Below are 25,916 nucleotides of genomic sequence, written 5' to 3' on the forward strand. Positions count from 1 at the left end.
TAAGTCAAGACTAAAAGGTGGCAACAGACGTAACATGGTTAAAACTAACAATTCAGGTGCAACATCTGTGCTTTGTGTGTACTCTGCCCCTATGTTGTGCAGACATGGAAAAACAAATGGTACGCTAATTTTGTTACAGTACACGTTTCCTCAGGGCAGCAGTGTTTGTTTGATGGTTAATGAATGCCAGAAACAGCATGGTTTGTTTTAAGGGAACATGATAAATTAAAGATTGATCGGTGAAAGATTGCTGTTGCAAATATTTCCTAACAACACCCTTTCACCTCCCACATGTAGCCCATATCTCAGAGACAACCCATCTGTTTCCCCATTCCCTGAGTGAAGCCAACCCTGACAGAGCTGCCTAGGCAGTATTTCAAAAGTGTTTTCTGTGGGAAGACACAGTTGGTTTTGTGTTGTTCCCTATCTGTCAAAGTACCTGCCTTGGTTTTTCTCCGTCACCTTAGACTCTTATTATTTGCCTTTCTTGCAAAATTGTAGCCCACGGTTTTGCTCTGTCGTTCTCCCCATCTTTGGCTCCCTTCTTCTCTGTGCCCCCCCCCCCCCCCCCTTTTTTTTTTTTCCACCCTTCTCATTTTTAAAAGCCACATGCTCCCAGCCTGTCTGGCTCAGTTGCTCCCAGCCAATGAAGGGCTTTTTATTGGGCTGAGATTGAGTGCAGCCAAGCAGGGCCTGGCCATAGCGCTGATGCAGGGGCCAGTCTCTTAAGTCCCCCAACCCCCTTCCCGACTGCACAACCCACTCCACATGCCTGTTCTGGTCTGGCCCTGTCGCCCAGAAGGAGATTACTTGTCTCTGCTGCCCTTAATTGCCGACAGTAGCAGAAAAGAGCCTTGGGGGGGGGGGGGGGGGGGGTGCAGTGTTGGTTTGTTGTGCTGTTAGCTGACAAGCTTGTGTTCATGCTGTCAAATCCTGGCTCTGGTTTAGCTGCTTTTATGAAGATCTATGTTGTTATTATCAGACAGGGTAGTTGGGATAAATCCTGTGAGAATGAATTGTGCACTATATAAAACAGTGCTAAGGAAGCAAAGCTGACAAAGTAGAAACCTCGGTCCACATTAAATGATTGTTAAAGGAGCAGCTAGGTCGATTTCCCCTCTTCCCGCTCTCTGAGCCACAGTTAGTAGTCATAGCCAAAGGCTTCCTTCCAGCATCCTTGGCTCTTCTATCATCTTTACTTCTAGTGACCTTGTGAATTTCATATTGTTGGTTATTTGATGTAAGCAGAATGTAACTATTGTTAAGATGCTGCAACAATATGAAGAATGTTTGATTCCAAAGAAATGCTATTTTTTTTACCTCACAGTTCCCTACACTGTTTCCATGATTCTGGGATTCTGTATTTTCGTTAGCTGTACATAAAAGTGAAAAAGAATTGCAGCACGTAGCAGCAAGTGTTGGTCACCTTCAGAGGTCCATACATTTCTCACCTTCATCGTGAGAGTCCACAGGAAGAGCTAGATGGATCAGTAGTTTTTTTTCTCAGCAGATGGCAGCTGAAGGATCATGATATGGAACCTTGAAAGGTCTCGTTCACCGAGAAACAATGTATTACTTATCTTTGAAATGCGACCAGGCACTTTGAGTTGCAAAAGCATGCTGTACGTGACAATTTTCTTCAACTCCCATGGCTTTCATTACCCTGCAGAAAGGAAATAGACAAGAAAAAAGTCAGGTCAGAAAAAGTCAGTCTCTTTTACGTCACAGGGAAAATTTGCATTCACAGCCTTGCCCATTTTAGCTTTGTGTATTTTATTTGTAGCCAGTAGAGAGCAGAGCTTGACTCAGCTAGTGGAGCTCCACAACATGACAGAACACATTCAAGCTTGTGTTATTTGTAGAGATAACAAATCAACATTTTGTCAGGTTCGAGTGGCTGAGCTGAAGTGTAGCGGAGGTTGTTTGTAGCGTAACTGCGTGACCCAGACGCGGAGTGGCTAGCGTCGGGTTAAACAGAGCACACGGCTTTGCTCTGGGAACGGCGGCGCAGCGCTTGGAGAGAGCCGAGACCGAGCAGCAGTTCCGAATAGATAAGGAAGCTGACTTACTGGTAGTAGACAGCGTGGAAAGATCCCTTTCCTGGTTTGAGGGCTGGTAAGCCTGAGAACTCGGCTCAATGTCTGGTAGGAACGATGACTGAGTGATGAATGAGCGGCGGTGCTTCCGTAAATAGTGTCGGCGTGATGACGTCGACAAGCCACGCTGGTGATGGGAATGCTGGGAAGTGTAGTAGCCCACCGGTTTGGTCCATAGGGAGTGGTCAGCAGGAGGAGTTCGTGACACATTTCATTTTTTTAGCCAAGAAATGAGAACAAAGAAAGGCAGTGGAAGAGATGTGTTGCTGTTGGAGATTCATTTGCATATAATGAATATTAATGAACTTATTATTATTATGAAATTAACTTGACCCCCTGAAACTGGAGCGTGAGAGCTTTTTCCACAGAAAAGTCTTTGTAACACATTCCTTCATATTAGAGACCACAGCAAGTGTATTGGAAAAGAGCCAATGAGACCTTTAAATGTCACACATAGTTTTTTTAATGCATTCCAAGCATATTTGGTTCAGCTTTGTTTAAGTCTGCATTCCATTCAGTTTTTTTCATTTGCATATACCTTCTGGAAACATGCTTACAGGTTACTTTTTTATCTCTGGTTTGTACGCATGGAAACCTCTCACCTAAACAGAAAACATGGCTTGACCTTTCCAGTTGCAAGAGCTATCCAATTCCGCTTGTGTCCATTCTTAAGCTAAGCCAGTTTGCGGCTGTCACAAGTTTCAGATTTATCTAACAGTCTTTGTAGGGTATTATTATTCTCATCTTACTCTTGGCAAGAGAGCTAATGAGCACATTTTCCAAAATGTCAGAGTAAAAAAAAAGTGAAAATACTCTTCTGTTTAAATGCATGACTGATGACTATATTTATCGTCTGTTGGCACGCTGGCAAGGTTAAAGTGTGTTTGTATCTACTTTCTGAAAGCAGTTTGGAATCCAGCCATGCAGCAGACACGCATCTGTGTTGAACATTAGCCAAATGTCCGTGATGTTTATGAGCTAGCAGAACCTTTTTGTTTCACAGTTGTCCCGCTTCAAAAGAAAGGAAATTGGAAGCATTGAACTTGCTCTACACCATTCACACCGAGTCATTTAATGCAGCTGACTTAAATCTTTTTACTGCGTTGAACACATTAGTCCTTTTACCCAGAATGCCCCAGAGCTGTGTGCCTGGCCTCTCTTATCAACAAACAGGCACATGACAGGTTTGGTCCCCCACAGTGTTTTTACACAATTTAACTCAACTATTTCTTCTTGTGTTTCACAGAAAGCTCAAATTAAATCAAATTTGTAAACAAGTCCACCTTTACTATATTAGATCAGTCCTGATGAATATGGAGGGCTTTAGAAAACCTCTTTGTCACACAACCACAATATTTTGTGCCCTTTTGATTAACGGGGAATGGAAACAATTAGGTGGAGGAGGAAGTGAGGCAAAGCAACACATTCAACAGCTTTAAATGCTAATTAGCTAATGGAGGATGAAAGAGCAGACAACTGGCGGCGTCTCACATGAGCACACTCAGGCTCTGGTTGCAGCTACGCTAGTTTCATCTAAACTGAACAAGACCACCACCATTTTGTGTTCTTGAGTACAACTGACATAACAGCCATCTTGTGTAAGATACTGTTTTTTTTTTTTGTGATCATTTCTAGTCTGTCAGTGAGGATTGATTTCATCTTATTAAATTAGTTTTACTCAACTGCACCCTTCCATGTAAAATACTTTCCCTTTTTTCTAAGCCTCAAAATTTACGTTTTATATGTAAACACATACATAATTCTTAAATACTGCCTTCTGTAAAGTCATTTGCAGTTGTAAAAAATTGATAGCTTTCTGTAAAGAGAACTTTTTTTAATGCAACAAAAAGTCACCACCTGGATTTAATTAAGCAAATAGGTAGGAGCCTCTTATTGGATCACTTCTGCATGGTGATTATTCTTCAGCTGACGACTAGTTATTTAACCCCATCTGGTGCAATAAGCTGATTCTCATTTCTTAAACAACCATGTGGAAAGACACATCTGGTGGTCGTGGAAAGGATGTTGGTCTGTTTGAGAAGGGTCAGATCATTGGCATCAAGCAGAGAAAACATCTAAGGAGATTGTAGAAATGACTAAAACTGGGTTAAGAGCTGTCCAACGCATTATTAAAAACTGGCCTGAGTCCAGATGGACCGTGTTCCAGAGTGATGGTGCATCAGGGTAAGAAGAGAGGCAGATTAAGTGATGCACCCATCATATCTAGTGCCAACTATACAAGCCTGTGTGGGTAGTGCTATGATCTGGGGTTGCTGCAGTTGGTCAGCAACAGGATGTGCTCCAAGAATGAGGTCAGCTGACTACCTGAATATACTGAATGACCAGGTTATTTCATCTTCCCTGATGGCACGAGCATATTCCAAGATGACAATGCCAGGATTCATCAGGCTGAAAGAGTAGTTCAGGGAGCATGGGACATCATTTTCACACATGGATTGGTCACCACAGGGTCCAGACCTTAACTCCATTGAGAATCTATGGGATGTGCTGGACAAGGCTTTGTTTAGCAGTCAGACTCTACCATCATCAATGCAAGATCTTGGTGAAACATAAATGCAGCACTGGATGGAAATAAACCTGGTGACGCTGCAGAAGCCAATTGAAAAAAAGCCCCAGTGAATGTTGAGATCAAGCAGTTCCAGCTCAATGAAAAGTCATTCTCTGTCAGCCATTGCTCCTTGTGTGGATTGGCATTTACATGTTTTTTGGTAACACTGTACAATAAGGGTCCCTTTATTAATGTATTACTTAGCATTGATTAAAAAAAATTCTCTAAATTATTAAAGTTCCTAACATTAACTACAAAGGGCAGATTGCACCAACAAAGTTTAACTTTAAACTCAGATTAAATCATACTTTAAGTTTAAATTCTGTTGCACCAAACTTTAAACCTAGTTTAAAATTATGACAGATTAAATTTAAACCCAGTTTAATTTTTACACTAAACCAAGTTTAAATTTAAGCCTGTTGCACCAGAACTTTAAACCCCAGTTTAAGCTATGATCTAGGTTTAATTTTAAACCTGCTAATGAGGAAGTTTGACTTAAGCAATGGCTATATTTTTAGGTCAGTCTAGCAAAATGATGCTGTTCTTCAAAGAAAACTGTTAAACAGGCTCAGTTCACTTGAATGTTATGATATAAAGATGAACTTTTGGTAAGTTACCGGTTTACCAAAAAGTCTACTTTAGAGCTGTTGTTTTTTTCAGCAAACCTTAAGCCGGGGCCCACTTAGTAATGCATTACTTTATATTAACATTAATATTAAGCTGTTGTTATACCTTAATAGTTGTTAATGCTTAAAAAAGCACTAAGTAACATTAATAAAGGGACCCTTATGAGAAAGCGTTACCATTTTGGGTTTTTTTACTTTCTTTTTAACAAAATAGGAAAAATTAAAAATTCCAAAATCAACACAAGATTCTAAAATTTCTGTTGAATCTCACACCTCCTTCAAGTTATTTACATTTACAAGCTGTAAATAAACTGTTAGGATCAGATACGTCACTGCAACGTTAGGCAGACCCACCCAAAAAGGTTACACCCCCTGCTGCCCTGGCGGAGAACTGCTCCAAGACACAAACGGAGAAATGGAAAAGGAAAATGTCTCCATCAATCATATCTATATGGTTAATACATGTGCGTGAGAGTGCAAACTTGCTTGGCTTTATACGCTTAATGTGTTTAATCTCCCCGAGTACCATAACTAACTATGCCTTTTGGAAACAGCTAGACTCAAAATGATGTGACATATTTAAATTTGATCATTTTCTTCAGCAGCACTCATAGGGATTGGGCAACTAGGAACCCCAATGTAGTTTAAACCACAGTACCATTTGTCATTGAGAGAAGTAACCAAGGGTTTTCTTAAGGATCCTCAACAATGTCTAATGACATTTTGAGTGTTTACATATTTTGTCACTCACCAGCATATTAAACTGAAGTTGACACAGACTTTAGTCTGGAAATGGCATCTCTGTCATCTCTTCCCAGTTTGTTGGGGACCATAAAAATGTTTTGCAGACTTTGAGGATTCTTTTTTAAAAGCCACAGATTATTCATAACCTTCAGTGTTTCCTTGAGAGAGATCGAGAGGCTGTGAATAAGAGGTTGGGAGAGAAAAAAGCACACTGTCACGAAAAGAGCCGCTTCCTGGCCGGCTAGATGCAATCATCGGCACTATCTGATAGCACTGGCGGAAATTGGATGAGCTGAGAGCTGTTGGCTGCCTGTGATGGAAAAGATGACTCTTTTGTCACTGTGTCAGTCAATTCCCTACTCTCACCTGAGAGACCAATCAATAACACAAGGATAGAGGTTTTCTCTGTGTGCTGTGTAGGCTGCTGTCAATTATGGGCTGTAAAACACCTTATTCAGAGGAATGTGTTCTGCCATGTTCCAAATTCTGTATAAATATGTCATGATGTGAGAAAGATGTATTTATAAGAGTTGTAAGTACATTTTATCCTTTTTTTTATTTATATATTCTATATTGCATGGATGGTTCAGGCAAGACTATGCTTGAACTAGTCCTTTGTCCCAGATTAAGATGCTGCTAGTTATAAATTTTGTGTCATCTTTACAGCTCACAAAAGGCACAGCTGCTCCCTTTAGCAACTGCATCATTACCTGTGCAATTACAGAGCATAAGACCCAGCGAGACTCATAACCATCCTCTATCAGGCATGTGGAATTGCATCAGGCATAGAGGACATCTTGCACCATATAGATGTTTAAACAGACAGATCACTGAACGAATAGATTATTATCTAGAGATTTTCTGCATACTGCTTATAGACATGCTGTTCTTAAGACAAGGCTAAACTGTCCTTTTAATCATTCCTCCCTCCATCACTTCTGCAGTTCCCTGATACCTGCGAGGAGTCTGCCTCTCCATTCGTCTTCATCTGCACCAACCCCCAGGAGCTGCTGGTGAAATTCCCCATGAAAGGGAAGCACAAGATCTGTAAGTTTCATGTCAGGGGAGAAAAATAGTGGCTGAAATTAGCCACAACCAACTATGGATTTCTTTCTTTCTTTCACTTCTTTGATCAGGAATCTCCTCTGCATTTGTAAACCTGCATGCATACTCAAAGATGTGAAAGCACAGTGTCTGATTACTATATTTTCATTAATAAAACAACACTACACACACACACACACACACACACACACACACACACACACACACACACACACACACACACACGTAGACTTGTACAGATTTTCTCTAAGCGCCATCTGTAAAGACTTTTGGAAAGGATTTTGCTGTCAGGTTGCCTGGGGGACAAGCCAGGCCTGGATGTGCAATGTTGTTGCTGTGTTGTGTGATTTATAATAGGACTCAAACACATTTTCCCTCTGCTGCCATAGCTGCTCCTGCAGTAAGATGTACCTGCAAGCTCTTTAGTTAATATTTCAAAACCCTCTAAAGACTTGAGAGTTTTGTTTATGCAGCTGTGCCTTCTTCAGATGTTTTCAGATCGATTGAGAATATTTTTGATAGGCTCAAGGTAGGATGCAGCAGGTACCGGACGGAACTGGATCAATGTCGACCTTGTTTGCACTTCCGTGAGTTTACCGTAAAATGATTTAGATGTTTGACTCGGGCCTAAAGTAAAGTAATAAAAACTCTTAATACTATGTTGTCAAGTATTAAAGAATCATTGCTGGTTTTTAAAAAGTCAAATAATTTTTAAAGATTTTCTATTTTAACAGTAATGCCACACTTTACTACTAAAACCCATATGGTGAATATTCAGGCATTATTGCCTGTGTTTTTTTTTTTTTAGGTGGTATTAAATTGATTATCTAGAATACATTTTTGGGCTTGATGAAACTTGCTGAGAGATTGTTACAGGCTTGCTGTCACAGGATCAGATCGCTGTGAAATATCTACCTGCATTATTGCTACTGGCAGTAGCTTGTGGTTTAAGGATCAGCAGTTTGTATTTATTAGCGAATGAATAAATGTGTCTGTCTTTACGTTCTAAATAATTTATATTGAGTTTTACTTTTACTGCAACTTGTTTCTAAGCTTATCTTTATTAGTTCATTGCATGTTTTTAAAAATACATCTCTGAGTTTAAAGCAAGGCGAGACAAGGCAGCTTTATTTGTATAGCACATTTCATACACAATTGAATGTGCTTTCCATTAGCGAGAATAGCACAAACAGTAAAATAACATGACAGCGCAGTTAACCTACACAAATATATTTTAATCAAATTAAACACACAAATTAATTTCATATTTAAGAATCAGAAGAAGACAAAGTTAAAGGGTGAGAAGTTGCAGAAGGTGCAGCATAACAAACATTCATTCAATGGCTGATGTAGCGTCACAAAATGGCCTGATTTTAAGACTCACAGGTCAGATCCTCAGCCTGGGTCACCTTGCCCTGGCTACTACTCCAATCTCCGATAGTCCTTCACAGGAGACGTAAAAGTCTGCATCTACCACTCCTTTAATCTGCAGCTGTCTGCTTATCTGACTGCTATTCCATCCACAGCAAGACGAGGACATTTCAACATTTAAAAGAATCATTTAAATAAACTCTTTTTACTGCTAGTCATCAAGGTTCATTATGTAATGGAGTTAAAGAGTTACTTTTTAATTAATGACCAGAGATATTAATGATCCAAATCTATTATGGACCCCATCTCTGGACACTGGGCTATTTAAATCAGAAGAGTGGTTCTTTTTATTACAGGGAAATTTAATACACTTTGCATGAACTGAGAGACTAGAGAAGAGAGAGAGAACTCCAAATATTTAAGCAAATTTTATTATCTAAATGATTTTAAACAGTTTAACAGGACTAACTCTAGTGATGGATGCTCATGGAATGAAATGTGAGGTGGAGTGTGTGTTGGTGCGATGTCAGTTCAGAACCTCCGTTCTGGAGAAGCGAGTCTGAGTGTGAGTTGAAATTTTGCTCCTAACTGATCAACGTTTGAACCGTGGTCAGAAAACAACATGAGACGCCATTCTGTGTCGCTCTACCTGTCATTACCCGTCATGAGACTCCCGTACAGATCAGGCTGCCAGGTCCACGGACCCTCCTCTGGTACTGGAGCCGATGAAACAGCGTCAATAGCACGACAAATCAGTCTTTGGATAGTCTCCAGGTAAAAAGCGGCAGGTGTTTCACAGGGTCAAAGGGACCCCCCCTTTGGGTCAGCGAGTTCAGCTTTTATTCTGAAGGAACCGTTGTTTTGTTGAAAACAGTGACAAGATTTCCCAGCTTGGCAGTTCTCAGCTTAAAAGTAAAAAGTACAGATGGCCGGTCCTTACTCCACTTAGCAATGATGAACTTCAGGGGATCTGGAGATCTGGCTGAATACTGAACTCAAAATGGCATTATTCTGTTTTATTAAATAACACCACAGAGATTCTGCCACGCTTCAGATGTGAAGGTTCTGATTGGATTTGCGACCGGAATGTGTCATGATTATTTATCTTGTGTATCAGGTGACTAGTGGCTAGAATAAGTAATTTACTTATTAAAACATTAATCATAACATTGTGATTTCACAGATCGGTCACATGGTTATTATTGACTAACAGTTGTTTTGATTAGCTTTATTAAAATAGAGTTCTTGGTTTAATAAATGAAAAGAAAAGAGTCTTCTCTTCTGTCTTCATCGCTGGAATGTAAACAGTTTAGAAGTGAATGCATGACCTTGACTGTTTCATGCACTCTGGCACTGTGTCAAAAGGAAACAGCTGTAAGGGTAGAAATGGCTCCTTCATCACGTTACATACCCCCCTTTTCAAGGGCACGGTGGTCCGTCCAGAGACCACCTGGTCATTGAACAAACCAGAGTTATGAAGGATCCCGACAAACAGGGTGCAATCTCACAGGAAGAGGCCAACAGTGGTGAGGTACGAACCCCACGCCGAAGAACAGTCTCGCATACTCCTCGGGAAGCACACGTCAGTAGATTATCAGATATTCCCATGGAAGCAATAATTGAAGCAGCAGCAACTTTATATCTCCACGGGTAATAATTTACATTTACGTTGTGTTATGTAATTTACATTACAATTAGAACTGAGTTTAATTACTGAAATGAATTCTTATTCTTTGGTTAATAATTATTTATGATAATCAGTAATGTTAACTATGACAAGTAATCATGTTCACTTATACACAGAAACACAGGTCACAGTAACTAGGTTAAAGGTAATTTGCACTCACATGCTCTTTTCCCATAACACCAGAACCTTCTATCTTCAGGGAGGCGTGTTTCTGAGGGTTTGTTAAAACCTTCCTTCTACATGTCAAAACCTGATTCGTTAGAAATGATAATAGCCATCTTTTAAAAGAGAACTCTCTTCATTTGCGAGTGAGTTCTTGAGAAGATGGGACAGTCGCCCACATACTCTTTAACCAACAAAGCGATTTCTGTCACGCTGGCAGAGTTGCTCTGACACAACAAAACGACACCTGCAGAACAAGCTGATGCTACGAGATTCCTTAAGAATCTGCAGATGCAAACCAATTCCACCTGTGTGCCTGCAGCATCTCTAGGACCGGAGAAGTCTGTACCATCGTTCTTCCCTACTGGACCCAGTACCCTGAGTCTGTTCAACATCCTCCTGTGACCCCCAGATCCACGACAAGAGTCGCCTGACGGTGAGGTAGTTGCCGAATGCATCTGAATGCTTTTTAATAAGAACAACTTAGCTTATTCGTAAACCAAATTCTTTTTCACCCAGAACGCGTCCTCTCTTTCAAGATGCACGTTCTGAGACATTGCATTTACCCGCAAACAAAACACACTTCACCTTAGATTCATCCAAACACGGGGTTGCTTTTTAATACCAAAGCTTTTATAAATTGTCTTTTATAAATTCTTTTTTTTTAATTGTCATGTTTAAATTGTTTAGTAATAAATTTCTTAACCTTGTTAAATTTGACTCTTGAAATAAACACAGAGTGGATGTATATTGATCACTGAACAAGCAAAGATCTTTAGATCTTCTGAATTAACGAATAACTTTTGCTATTCAATTAAATCTTTAAATAAATGTTATAATCTTTTGATTAAACATAGACCAGGCAAGTTGGTGTATGAATTTCTATCTATCTATTATATATATATATATATACACACACACACACACACACACATATATATATATATATATATCGTTGTCGTCTTCCTCCGCTTATCTGGGTCCGGGTCGCGGGGGCAGCATCCCATCTAGGGGAGCTCCAGACCGTTTTCTCCCCAGCCACCTCCACCAGCTCCTCCGGCAGGACCCCAAGGCGCTCCCGGACCAGAATGGAGATGTAACCTCTCCAACGTGTCCTGGGTCGACCCGGGGGCCTCCTGCCGGCAGGACATGCCCGAAACACCTCCCCAGGGAGGCGTCCAGGAGGCATCCTGACCAGATGCCCAAACCACCTCAACTCGACTCCTTTCGATCCAGAGGAGCAGCGGTTCTACTCCAAGTCCCTCCCGAATGTCCAAGCTCCTCACCCTATCTCTAAGGCTGAGCCCGGCCACCCTACGGAGGAAACTCATTTCAGCCACTTGTATCCGCGATCTCGTTCTTTCGGTCATTACCCAAAGCTCATGACCATAGGTGAGGATTGGGACGTAGATCGACCGGTAAATCAAGAGCCTGGCTTTCTGGCTCAGCTCCCTCTTCACCATGACAGATCGGCTCAGCGTCAGCATCACTGCAGACGCTGAACCAATCCGCCTGTCGATCTCCCAATCCCTCCTACCCTCACTCGTGAACAAGACCCTGAGATACTTAAACTTCTCCACTTGAGGTAGGACCTCTCCCCCGGCCCGTAGTTTGCAAGCAACCCGTATTCTGTACTCAGAGGGACTTAGCACAGGTGCTCTGTTTTTGGCTCCTTCACCAGCTTATGTTGATCACCAACCATCTCACAGTAATAAAAGAAATGTACTTTTCCACTTCATCTGGCAGAGCTGTTGCTTCGTTACACAATAACAACAGTTGTTTTTTCATTAGGAAGGGGAATTTTAATGGCTTTTGGGTTTTTTTTTTTTTGCAATTTGTAAAAATTACTTTCTGTTACTGCTAAGATTTATTGTTTCATTAAGCTAATTCTGCAGTCATGTTGTGGAAAATGGAAATGGAAGCCTTGATGAATAGTGTGTACCCAAATCACTGAAGCAAGGACTTCTTCCTAGAGATTGGGCCTTTATCAAGAATTAAAAACAGATTTTCCACCAGCCTTTGTGCTACTTATGGCAATCTACACTGATTAGTTATAGTAGAACAACCTAATACTAAATAGATTTCTCATTTGCCACCAAAACACCCCTGACAGATCAGGATATAATAAAATGTCTTGGAGTTCCTAAGAGTGTTTGATACTAGAACATTAGCAATAAAATGTTCGTCCCCTGTGGATTGTTGGGTTATCTCTCTGTAGATTCTGCTTGGACTTCTATCAGACTATCTTGGGAGTTTGGTGGCCTAGTGAACGCCTTATAAACGTCTTGTTTTTTGAGCCATCACTAGATTGTTTTAAACCCGAGTGATGTACTGCTGAGAAAGATACAGCATCTTAAAGTTAGCTTTGTCATCATGTTTAATGTGCCGTTGCTGTCGAATACCAGCAAGTGCTGGGATGCAGATTTGTTTTCCAATGGAATTTTGTATTCCAACAACTATGCTTGGAGCAGCAGTAGCTCAGGAGGAAGAGCGGGTTGCCCCTTAATCGGAGGATTGTGGAGCTGATTCCAGCCATCACCAGGGGTATTTTGCTGTTCAATTAAATTCAGTTCAAAGATACTTTATTAATCCCAGAGGGAAATTAGAGTCCTTGTGTCCTTGGGCAAGACACTTCTCTAGTGTAAGAGTTGGTAAATGTAGTGCTTTAAGAGCTTAATATATTACCTCTACTTATGACCAATAAGCTGTGATACTCTATATAAATATATAATATCTACCTGCTTGGTCTTTGGATGTTTAATCAGAAGATTCTAAGATTCTTTGTTTATTCAGGGATTGTAGAAAATGTCGTCTTGATTCAAGGAAAGAGTCAGGTTTATAAAAAGTAAGAATTCATTTTCCAAATAATTAAAACATGTCAAGTTAACTAATATTTACTGTGATGGATGGATCTAGGTGGATAGAATGTGATGTGTGGTGCCTATGTGTGAATATGATGTTATCAGAACTTTCCTATCTAGAAGAACTGAGTTCTGGGTGTAAAAGGGGAAAGAATTTGTTTTGTATTAAGCTATGAAGTTGATTCTTATCAAAAAGCATCAGACGCTATCTGTGTGTCTACTTCACCCTTTCTTGGAGACCCTCTTCGTGGATCTGAAGGTCAGGGAGGTCGGATGGCCTCTGGGCATCAGGGTTTGTAAAATAATCTCCACACTGACTCTCCAGTCCAGAGATGTCCTGGGTCACAACAGATGGATGGAACCATTGCGTCTAGGAGGACTCTTAAGGAGTCTGAACAATATCAGCTTTGTTCTGCAGGAACCGTTTGCTGTGTCAGCAGTAGGCAGCTTTTAGCAGGGTTTTGGCAGCTGACCAAAAATGCTCAGGGTTAAAGAGGTGTCGCTCCGGACGGCCGTTCCGAAGTGCTCTCTTAAACTGAATGCTGAGTGATGGGAAGCTGGAATGTGACTACAACTGCTGAATTCTCATTTTATGATTTACTTGGCCAATCGGCGTGTGCCATGTTAAGGGATATTACCAAGAAAACTCAGAACACCATGCCTTCTTGAGATATCAGATGCTCTGCTCTGGGGTAAAGAAATATCTGTGTGTCATGAGTTTAACTTAACTTTAATTTGTCCTTGTGTCTGGTGCAGGTGACGATTGTCTTGTCATAGCAGACATTACTGATTACCATATATATATATATATATATATATATATATATATATATATATATATATATATATATATATATCGTCCAATGTAATACTTCATTTCATTTCAATAATTCAAGCACAGATTAATGAAACATTATTATTATCCATATAACATTTGTTAATTTCATTTCTTGAATGATCAACTCACATAAGCAGTCCTCTTATTGTAGAGAGTGGGCACTCCTGTGGTGTTTTCAAAGAAGGCTTTGTTTGGGAACACAGTCTGACAACGTGTTCCCCCTGAAATGTCAAGGTTGCAATATCCTTCTGGCTTGTAGGGAGATAGAGTGTAAAATCCACTTCAGAGGATAGAATTAGGTCCACAGATGACCAGTGTCATATAGGTCAATATGTAGGTGAAAATTGACCATTTCTGGACATTACACTAGACTTGCCTGTTGGTGGTGGTCAGAGGGGTCGATGGTGCAAAATGGCAACCTCACTTCTGTTAGACCGCTGCAGGGTGGCTGTGGCTACATCGTAGCTTACCATCACCGGCAGTGTGAGAATATGAGAATGTGTGAATAATGGAAAGACGTTTGAGTGTGTAGAAAAGCTCTATATAAATCCAACCTATTATTAAAATGTATTATTACTTATTTTATTTGTAGTTAATATTATGGCTAGTCAATGGAAATATTGTTATTACATCACAAAATCTGTTTGTCATGAAGCTCAAGAAAACTTCTTTGCTCAACAGCTGCTAGAATATCATTTTAATACTTGTTTCCTTCAGTATTTTATCATTTCCTGGTGGTAATTGGAGGGACCGGTGGCACCACTGTTCAGTAGTCTCGCTTCCATCAGTGCGCCTCAAGGCAGCTGGGGCTACATTGTGGCTCATCATCACCAGCGTATGAATGTGTGGATGGCTGGTTGTGTTGTGAAGCCTTGGGGGGGGGGGCGTTAGAACACTATACAAATACAGGCCATTTACCATTTTGTGATGACATAGGAAGGACATATCTGTGGCCACATTTTCATATTAGCATCACTGGTTTCATTTGTTCCATCCATCCATTTTCTTCTGCTTATCCAGAGTCTGGTCGCAGGGGCAGCAGCCCAAGCCGAGAGGCCCAGTCCTCTCCCTAGACAATTGGGCCAGCTCCTACGGGGGAATCCTAAGACATTCCCTGGCCAGCCAAGAGACATAGTCGATCCAGCGTGCCCTGGGTCTTCCTTTAGGTCTCCTTCTGGTTGGACGTGCCCGGAAAACCTCACCTCGCTCCTCTCAATGTGGAGGAGCAGCGGGTCTACTCCAAGCCTCTCCCGGATGACCGAGTTTCTCGCCCTATCTCTAAGGGAGAGCCCAGCAAGTCTGCAGAGAAAACCCATTTTGGCCACTTGTATCTGCGATCTCGTTGTTTCTGTCACTACTAGGGTTGTCACGGTAACCGGTATAGCGGTAAACCCCGGTAAAAAAGTTGACAATAAAAATAACCGTCCAGTTTTAAAAAAACTAAATTATCTCGGTGGGTTTACCGTGGCCGCGGTTTCGGCGCTGTGACCCTTACCAGCCACCGTCGCTTCAGCTGAAGTTCCCGCGGCGCGCACACGCACTTTTTAGTTTGCAACGGCACCAAAACTTTGAAGCTGAAATAATGGCCGAAGGAGGAGACGGCAGCGCCCAGGACATCCATCAGCCCTCAAAGAAGACTAAATCAGAAGTATGGGCATATTTTGGATTTCTGAAAAATGCTGAGGGACAGTTAATAGAAGACTGCTATCCCGTTTGCAGAACGTGCAGGAAACAAGTGTCTGCAAAAGGCAGCAACACTTCGAATCTAATGGCACATCTGAGTGACCATCACCCACGTCTCTACAGCCAGTGCAAGGTAAGTTAATATTAGCATTTTAGCTTAAATGCATGACGTGAGGACTTTTGGCTGAGTGAGAATGCAACGAGTCACTATAGACTGCAGCCGCAGCGTCCTCTGCCAGCATTTAAACCGTGTCACGGACACCCTGTTGCTGGATGAAGCATCTTATTTGTTGATGATGAAGAGAAATATACAATTAGTTCCTTGTCATTGATTTGTTTACATATTCAATGCCATTTATACTTGAACATTTGGATTTGATTACATAGTGTAGTAGTTATTTTAGTAATTTGTTTAAAGTGGCTATTTATTTTAAATACATATTTTTTTAAGGTTGACTTGTACAGCGCTCAAGGCAAGTGTGGACTGGAGTTTTAGATTTTCATTTTGATAATGAAGAAAACAAGTATATGAGAAAACAAGTGGTGTTTCTTTGATTTGTTTACATATTGTTTGTTTTGAATGTTTGGATTTGTATAATTTAAACCTGCACTGACTACTGTAACATGTTCCAGAAAAATAAGCTATTTGTTCCTTTACTTGTGAAAAGTTGCACTTTTGCTAAGGCTTTGTGTTATTTTAGGTTTAATAAACACTGTTAAACCTTTTCAGAACTATTTCAGTTTGTGTAGAACAGGACTATCAATGCTTTCTGAACATATGCAACACCGTTTAAAAAATACCGCGATAATACCGAAAACCGTGATAATTTTGGTCACATTAACCGTGAGGTTAAATTTTCATACCGTGACAACCCTAGTCACTACCCAAAGCTTGTGACCATAGGTGAGGGTAGAAACGTTGATCGACCGGTAAATCGAGAGCTTCGCCTTTGGGCTCAGCTCTCTTTTCACCACGACAGATCAGTACAGCGCCTGCATGGGTTCATTTGTTGGTTAATACAATAAGGTTCTATCTCCGTCAATTTGCCTTTTGAAATAAAATGCCATGCAGGACTGGATTTCAACTCCGGTTGATCAGTCATTACCCCGTGATGGAGTCTGTGACATTTAAAATGACATACAGCCAAAGCTCATTCCTGTAAGAGCAGATGGGAATTATGGTTTATCGTTACATCCTGTGAGTATTTGTATCTGTGTCTTCCTCTGTGTAAGATGAAGGTCAGTCTGGGCGTAAAAAGCTAATTGGCTCTCTGCCATGTGCACACATTTTCTTGTGCTGTTAGTTATGGTTTGACATCCCTGCAGTTTAACACCTCACATTTTCTCTATGAAGTGGCTATGTACAGTCAGCTAGAAGAGTGAAACACAAATCTTATATTAGTACGCTTAGATGCTTAAGCGTTCTGTGCTCGGTTACCAGCTACAGTGCACTGTCCAAACCTAAAAAAGCAAACGCATGGAATTATTTACAATACTAATTATGCGCCTCTGTAGGCTGCAACTATTTTTCCATGTGAATTAGGGCAGGTCACAGCTCATTATCTTACTCCATGCAGGTATCCCTGACTGAAAGCAATGGGCCCCCCGCTGAAGCTGAAACCAGTTGGATACAGCACGGTTAGCCAGCTAACATCATTAATTTAAAAACCACTGTAATATTTGGATAACAGAGCCTGTAGACCTGCAGAGACATGAGAATGTGAAACACAATGCCAAGAACTTAACCAAGCTGAAGTTAAACGGTGCTTTATAAAAAGAAGCTCTTTAAATCCACAGATAAAACAACATATAGGTGCTGATGTTGAGCCTGAAGTTGATACTTAATATTTTAGAGAGCAACAAGCTGGGAATTATGTTTGACCTTTCTTTTATGATGCATCCAAAGAATGAACGCCCAAGCAGAAAGAGTGTATAGACAGCATAATGTTCCCTGAGTTAAGCACATGGCTTCAAGCATCAGGGTGTAACTTGTGATCCTTGTACAAGCACCCCTATATATATTAGACAGAATGAGTGGATTGATCTTAGAAATGTGATGGTTTAGAATCAGCCAACACATTTCAGAGCGAACATGTTTCATTTGAACAGCAGATTACTTTTGTTCCATCTTGCAACCATTTGTTGGCATCAGAGAGTACTGGCTTAGGCTCACTGAGCTGAAAATGGTTCCAGGAGTTAAGTCGTCCATTTTGTGGTTTGTTTTTGTTCTATAGGACTTCATCTGCTTTTATATGATTGGCTGGAAACCAAAAACATGTTTCCAGAGGAATTTAAGAATAAATTAATCTCTGTAATCAGACGCACACTTGCTACAGATGATCCTAAAAATGAACTGTATGTATTTGAAACAAATTACAAAGTTATTTGTTAAAGTTGCCAGCTTTTAAGGACTAAACACACTTTACTACCTCATTAGCCCACTCTGATTTAAATGTATGATTCCTGTGAACATTTGAAGTCAATGAGCTGCTGGTGCATCATTGCCTTATCTTACGCTGTTGTGATTAGTCACACTGATCTCACTGAAGGCTCTTTTGCAGATACAGCTAACTGTTCTGTTAAATTGTCGAGCTACAAGAAAGGAAGTCGAGGATATAATTAGTACCATAAGACGTTCAGCTTTTGCAGCATGTCATGAAGGGACTTTAAAAAATCTCTTGAATCATGTCAGTCTAATCTCAATATTGCCTGAGATTTATATTGCTGAAATTACCTTATTGGTTACTTATAGAAAACAGTTTTCAAAAGTTTTGGGTTTGTCAAGTAAATTAGCTTTAAGTCGTTTTAAATTTCCTTTTCATGTTGTTTTTGTGTTCTTGGTCAGGTGTCTCAATCCACGATCATTATAATAATAAATAAAGAGATAAATAAGGACACAGATTATTGAAGACTTTCCCAGTTTTGCAGTTGCAGTGAGGATTTATCCGTTTTCTTTCCTTACAACAAAATAATCGTAGGGATCCAGACGTTTGAAAGTCAAATTTTTCATGAGTGAAGGATCCAGGGCTTTCTGTTGAATAGGAATAAATGTCTCCCCAGCAGATTTTTGAAAAAACATAGTCAAATCGACGTCATCCTTGAGCTCATACGGGCTTTTAATAACTTTAATTTACTCTTCAACACAGACTTTAAGCTTTTCTCTAAACCTCCTCTTGTCTTTCCACTGGATGTGTTAACAAGTAGCGTAATAAACGTGTTCCTGCAAGCCCCTTCCAACTGGGAGTGTTTCAGACGCAAAACGACAATTCGTGTTTGACTTCCTCTCTGACCCGATCTGAAATGTGGAGTTTGATGTGTTCTGGAAGCGTAGAGCTTAAAAATGTATACTCAAAATGTAAGCAATGCATCCCTGCACTTCTGAGACACGTTTAAAACGTGACTTTGTGGCCGATGGAAAGGCACTCTACTACACTCCACTATAATGATGGCTAACTGCTTTGTGGCCTATTCGCACCTGGTAGAAATTTGGAAAGGTGGATAAGTCTGCTACAAAAATACACAGAAAAGTGGAAAGAAGGCATGGAGCACGTGGAAGAGGACAAGGATGTCATGTTTTTATACGCTGCACAAGAGTTAAGTTTAGGGTAGAAGTGAAGTTGTGGCATCCCCATTTTAATAAGGAGACACTCGATGCTCAAAAGGGTTCGACTGGCTATAGACCTAATGGTCGCTAGTCATTCTCAGTCACTAAAGACAAAGGTTTGACGTACCTTTCTTTTTATCCTAAAGGCTAGTGTGCAATGCCTTCTTAGATTTTTGATTGATGAACAATTGTAGTTAAAACATGACTTATGCTGAAATTTCAAGTTAAAATGTCATCGTCATCGTCGTCTTCCTCCTCTTATCTGGGTCCGGGTCGCGGGGGCAGCATCCCAACTAGGGAGCTCCAGACCATCCTCTCCCCGGCCACCTCCACCAGTTCTTCCGGCAGGACCCCAAGGTGTTCCCGGACCAGATTGTCCGTGTCCTGGGTCGACCCGGGAGCCTCCTGCGGGCAGGACATGCCCGAAACACCTCCCCAGGGAGGCGTCCAGGAGGCATCTTGACCTGATGCCCAAACCACATCAACTGACTCCTTTCAATCCGGAGGAGCAGCAGTTCTACTCCAAGTCCCTCCCGAATGTCCGAGCTCCTCACTCTATCTCTTAAGGCTGAGCCTGGCCACCCTATGGAGGAAACTCATTTCCGCTGTTTGTATCCGCGATCTCGTCCTTTCGGTCACTACCCAAAGCTCATGACCATAGGTGAGGATTGGGACGTAGATCGACCGGTAAATCGAGAGCCTGGCTTTCTGGCTCAGCTCCCTCTTCACCACGACAGATCGGCTCAGCGTCAGCATCACTGCAGACACTGAACCAATCCGCCTGTCGATCTCCCAATCCCTCCTACCCTCACTCATGAACAAGACCCTGAGATACTTAAACTCCTCCACTTGAGGTAGGACCTCTCTCCCAACCCGGAGTTGGCAAGTCACCCTTTTCCGGTCGAGAAATTTTAACACAGTTAAAATGGTTTATTTGAAATATAGTGAAAGTTAATGGAAAACCTTTACTTACCACCGTGGTCGGAAGGCCACTTCCGCGGTTTTACGGCTTCTAGGAGGAGCAACGCCAAGGCCAGTCATAGCTCAGAAAAGCTAGGATATGTATTAAATTGAGGGAAATTTGGTTTTCCAACTGCTCTATTTGGGTGCAAAAGCTGGACTAGAAGTAGTCCATGTCGATTTGACTTAAATGGGACTAAGGCAATAATTAAATTTTATGACACTGCATATATAAACATACTCAGTGTTTTACCTTGTTCCTTCAAAATACAGAACAGTACTAACCCAGAAATGGGCCGATACCTTTACATTTTTATCATCATACTTTTGGTTATTCCTCTAGTCGTTACGTTTATTAATTGTTCCATCACATAGTTCAGTAATTATTAGTGAATGGGGTTGTGTGTTGATGCAAAAGGACCTGTATATTATAGCTGTATTGCATATCAAGTTGGATTATTCAATAGTGACTCAGTAATTGTTATTGTATTGTATTAAAAATGCAAATCATTGAAATTCAACACACAACATATCAAATCTCATTTAGGCAATTGCTTAAAGCAGATATCTTTGTTTACCTGTTTCAGTGTTAAAACCATATGCTCAGTGACTATCGAGTATATGATGCAAACACTTGATTCACTTTGTTTGTTATGCATTCAACATCGTATTCATTGAACACATACCACTCCCAGTTCTCTGAAATGTATTTTGCATTTCTCACGCATTCATTATTGAGCTGTTGCAATATGCATGTCTTTTTTCCCTCGGCACCACATATGGAAATAGCATAATATATTCCCTATGAAAATATTGCAGTTCTAACCATCAGCTGCACTGTTACCTTGTGATTACCTCTTTTGTTTTATGTGTGAAATCATGGCTCATGGCACCATGGGATTGCAAATAAAGAAAGCCAATTACCTAACAAATGTCCATTTTTCTCCTAAGGTGGTCAATTTTTTCTTCCTCTTTTCTCCCCTGTGCTCTTCTATCATCCACTGCTAGGATAATGAAAGAGGTTAGAGAATCGGAAGTCCTTTTTTGGTTATTTATTCATGGATTTTCCATTTAATATTCATGTCTTTTTCAGGACTATCTGGATGGAAGCGTAGAATTTGCTACTTGGAGGTGGCAGAGGCCAAAAATCAGGTTTCAGCTCCAATGAGCCCAGTGGATGAAGGGAAAGCAGAGATATAGAGAGGGAATGAGAGAGTGTGGTTTCATGTGTTCTCTAGTAAATGAGAGGCAGGCCTTGAAGGTGACAGGCTGTGTTTATTACTGATCTGTCAGTCGGTTAATGGGGAGAGGAGAGGAGAAAAGAGAGGAGTGAGCTGAGCTGTGCTGTTGAGCAGAGAGCAGAGCACACAAGTATGGGAGCCAAAAAGAGCCCCAAGCAATAAACTTCCCCTTGCTCGAGCTGCATGTCCTTACAGCTCCAGTGATAGCACACATGTTTGCCAAATCAGCAGCTATAAAAACAGTGTTATGTTGTATTGGTATAAAATAAACTTTTTTTTAATTAAGAAACATTTACAGTAGAGTACCAGTTCTTGTTTATCTCCTGTACGTTCCTAAGCCCAAAAGGATTTTGACGTGGTGATTCTATTTAATTGATCAATTACCTCATAATTAAATAAAGACAACGATGTTGCAGAGGGGTACCAAGCCCTCTGATACGGGCTGTTAGTTCGCTGTATGACCGGTGACAGAGCTTCATCTGTATTGCTGGCAGTAAGTCGGGCTCATTCCCAGTGAGAGTTGGATTCCGCCAAGGCTGCCCTTTGTCACCCATTCTTTTCATAACCCTTTTGGACAGGATTTCTAGGCGCAGACAAGTTGTGGAGGGCATCCGTTTTGGTGGCCTGAGGATCAGTCTCTGCTTTTTGCAGACGATGTGGTCCTGGTGGCTTCATCAGAATGTGATCTTCAGCTTTCGCTGGAGCGGTTCGCAGCCGAGTGTGAAGCAGCTGGGATGAGAATCAGCTCCTCTAAATCTGAGACCATGGTCTTGATTCGGAAAAGGGTAGAATGCCTTCTCCGGGTCAGTGATGAGGTCCTGCCCCAAGTGGAGGAGTTAAAGTATCTCGGGGTCTTGTTCATGAGTGAAGGAAAACTGGAGCGTGAGATCGATAGGCGGATTGGTGCAGCATCTGCAGCAATGAGGGCATTGTACTGGTCTGTTGTGGTGAAGAAAGAGCTGAGTCAGAAGGCGAAGCTCTCAATTTACGGGTCGATCTACGTTCCTACCCTCACCTATAGTCATGAGCTTTGGGTAGTGACCGAAAGAACGAGATCGCAGATACAAGCGGCCGAAATGAGTTTTCTCCAAAGAGTGGCTGGGCTCTCCCTTAGAGATTGGGTGAGAAGCTCGGTCATTCGGGAGGGGCTCGGAGTAGACCCGCTGCTCCTCTACATCGAGAGGAGCCATTTGAGGTGGCTCGGGTATCTGGTCAGGATGCCTCCGGGACACCTCCCTAGAGCCCTGCACTGAAGCCCTAGGCCCTTGGGTCGGCCCGGCCCGACCGCCCTCGGGCCGGGCTTCGGGCCAACGACTGTGTAATTACCTCGGACACGGGCCGGGCCGGGTACCTTTATCTTTAATCGAATTCATTTTTAAAAATTGAAACACTTAAACCAGGGGTCGGCAACCTGTTCCCATCAAAGAGCCATTATTACCCATTTCCCACAGTAAAGAAAACACTGGGAGCCACAGCAGCTGTGGCGTTGTGGGCGGGGTCTACCCTCAGACAGCTGAGAGCTGCTCACAGCAGGTGACAGCAGCCAGTACCGGTCGCTCGTGTACGTCAAAGTTATCTTTCATAAAAAGATAATCAATAAAACGATTTATATAAAGTGGATCCAGAAGTTGTAGCCCGTCTCTGCCTACAGTATTTTGATATTTTTCACCCTGTTGATGGTTTTACTGAGCAGGTGCCACTTTTGTCATACGTTTCTTTTTAAAACATGTTTAGACTGTTCAGAATACAAATCCAGGCTCTGTCACGTTTGATTGTTGTAATTAAACTTTGTAGGTGGGGAAGGTCAGAAAAGGGTCAGATCAATTTGTTTTTCCCTCATTTACAGTGACAGAGATAAGGGCGCAGTGTGCCTGGCTCTGGTGTTAATCAAGTTTAATTTTATCTATTTTCACAAGAAAACAGAACAGTTAAAAGCAGGGCTTGTGTTGACCGGACAGTTCCCGTATTTGACCGTTTATTTTGACGAAGAAAGAATAGAAAGAATTACCCCGACGCATGCAGCTCATCTCCACCTCCTACCAACAATCTATCAGCTGACACCTTTGCCTCATTCTTCACTGACAAAGAGGCAGCGATAAGAAAACAGTTTACTCAACTGGCCACTCCTGAACATTCACTACCACAATCTCCTTCAAGCCCAACCATCTCAGGCCCTACTGCTTCATTTTCCTCTTTTTCCCCTGTCACTGAGAACTGTGTGTCCAAGCTTCTCACGTGCAGCCACCCTACTACATGCCCACTTGACCCCATTCCGACTAAGCTGCTCCAAGCTATTGCTCCTACAGTAGCCGCAGCAGTCACACATGTGATCAATGCATCACTGACATCCGGTACATTTCCCATCTCTCTCAAGCATGCTCCGGTTAAACCGCTGCTAAAAAAAAACCCATCTCTTCCTCCAAATCATGTGGAGAACTACTGACCTATCTCTCTCCTCCCTTTTCTGTCCAAAATCATTGAAAGGGTGGCATTCAAGCAGATCACAGAATACCTCTCACAAAACTGTCTGCTTGACCCTTACCAATATGGGTCCAAAAAGGGCCACTCCACTGAAACTGCTCTGTTAGCTGTGACTGAATCCATAAAAGAAGCTAGAGCGACAGGCAAATCCTCAGTGCTTATCCTGCTCGACTTATCGGCAGCATTTGACACTGTCAACCATGGCTTCCTTTTGTCCGCACTCTCTACCATGGGCATCACAGAGAAAGCACACGCCTGGTTTGAATCGTACCTCACAGGACGATCATTCAGCGTATCTTGGCTTGGACAGTCCTCTACCGTGCACCATATTGCCACAGGAGTCCCCCAGGGCTCTGTACTAGGACCTCTTCTCTTTGCCATACACACCACCTCACTGGGTGAGATCATTCGATCACATGGCTTCTCCTACCACTGCTATGCAGACGACACCCAGCTCTATCTGTCATTTCCACCGGACGACAACACTGTCTCAGCACGAATATCAAACTGTCTCTCTGACATATCAAAATGGATGAAATCCCACCATCTCCAACTCAACCTCTCTAAAACTGAACTACTTGTCATCCCAGCAAAACCATCCATACTGCACAATATCTCAATCCAGAATGACTTCCTATCTCTGGCTCCTTCAAAGGCAGTTCAAAATCTGGGTGTTGTGATGGATGAACACCTGGCCTTTAAACATCATGTTGCCTCTGTTGCCCGTTCATGCTGCTTTGCGCTGTATAACATACGAAAGATCAGACCATACCTAACAACATGCCACCCAGCTCCTGGTGCAATCTACTGTCATCTCCCGCCTCGATTACTGCAATGTCCTTCTAACTGGTCTTCCAGGCTGTACTGTGAGACCTCTTCAAATGGTCCAGAACGCAGTGGCGCGTCTGGTCTTCAATCAGCCTAAAAGAGCACACGTCACCCCTCTGTTCACTGAGCTCCACTGGCTACCGCTAGCAGCACGCATCAAATTCAAATTGCTAACACTAGCATACAAAGTCCAAGACGGTACGGCTCCCATCTACCTGAGTCCTCTTGCAAAGGCTTACGTCTCGGCCCGGCCACTCCGGTCATCACAGGATTGTCGGCTAGCAGTGCCTACACCACGCTCAGGACATTCCAGACTTTTCTCATGCATCGTTCCACAAATGTGGAATAACCTTCCAAGCACTACCAGAACTGCGGCTTCCTTTTCAATTTTCAAGAGACTCCTGAAGACCCTGCTCTTCAGAGAGCATCTTCTTAACTAGCACCTTGCCTGCACCCGTCCCCCCTCTCTACTGTCCACTCCTTGTTCCCTCCTCTCCATGACTGATGTCAATGATTGTTGTTGTTATTGTTGTTGTTAGCCTCAAGGGCAAAATGCCAATTATCACTTGTAAGTCACTTTGGACAAAAGCGTCTGCTAAATACATAAACATAAACAGACGAACTGACATTTTATTCTACGCACATCGCAGATGTAGCTAAATCACTCAAGAAAAGATTCCCATCTGAACATCTGAGCTGGACACTGCTCAGCGCAGCTCGCTATCAGCGTGTACTACATAAGGTACACAGCAAGCTGAAGATGTGGAGAGGGGCTTGGAGCGCGTAACCAGAGTGCATGCGGGAAGATTCCTCCGACTGAATTCAGTTGGAGGACTCTTCCCGCTGATCTGAATCTGATGCGGCTCTCTGTGCTTGTAAAATAATGAATGGATATTTAAATAAAATGCCTTATATTTTACTGAATTAATTTTATATCTGTAAGTCAATTCTATGTAAAGATTGTCTGCGTAAACCTGAACAGGCCCAACCCGGTCTTACTGTGAGACCGGGTTGATGGGTCACGCTTGTGCGTAATCATATGCGCTTTCTGAGCTGAAGAGGATGTGAGATTCTGGGCTTCTCTTCAGACGGCTCCTGGA

General features: G+C 41.9%; 1 protein-coding gene across 2 annotated transcripts in view; it reads left to right on the forward strand.

Moving 5' to 3' along the window:
- trip4 (thyroid hormone receptor interactor 4) overlaps window positions 1–25,916 on the forward strand; it is a 141,929-nt gene that overhangs the window by 43,753 nt on the left and 72,260 nt on the right. The window contains exons 12-13 of one of the 2 annotated variants that reach the window (XM_015953614.3): window positions 6,980–7,082; window positions 10,643–10,756. In XM_015953614.3, coding sequence (XP_015809100.3) covers window positions 6,980–7,082; window positions 10,643–10,725 — 186 coding nt within the window. In that variant the 3' untranslated portion in view covers window positions 10,726–10,756. The remainder of the gene's footprint in view (window positions 1–6,979; window positions 7,083–10,642; window positions 10,757–25,916) is intronic. The other variant, XM_015953615.3, reaches the window with a different exon arrangement.

Source organism: Nothobranchius furzeri, chromosome 9, assembly GCF_043380555.1.
Source record: "Nothobranchius furzeri strain GRZ-AD chromosome 9, NfurGRZ-RIMD1, whole genome shotgun sequence".
Taxonomy (NCBI): Eukaryota; Metazoa; Chordata; class Actinopteri; order Cyprinodontiformes; family Nothobranchiidae; genus Nothobranchius; species Nothobranchius furzeri.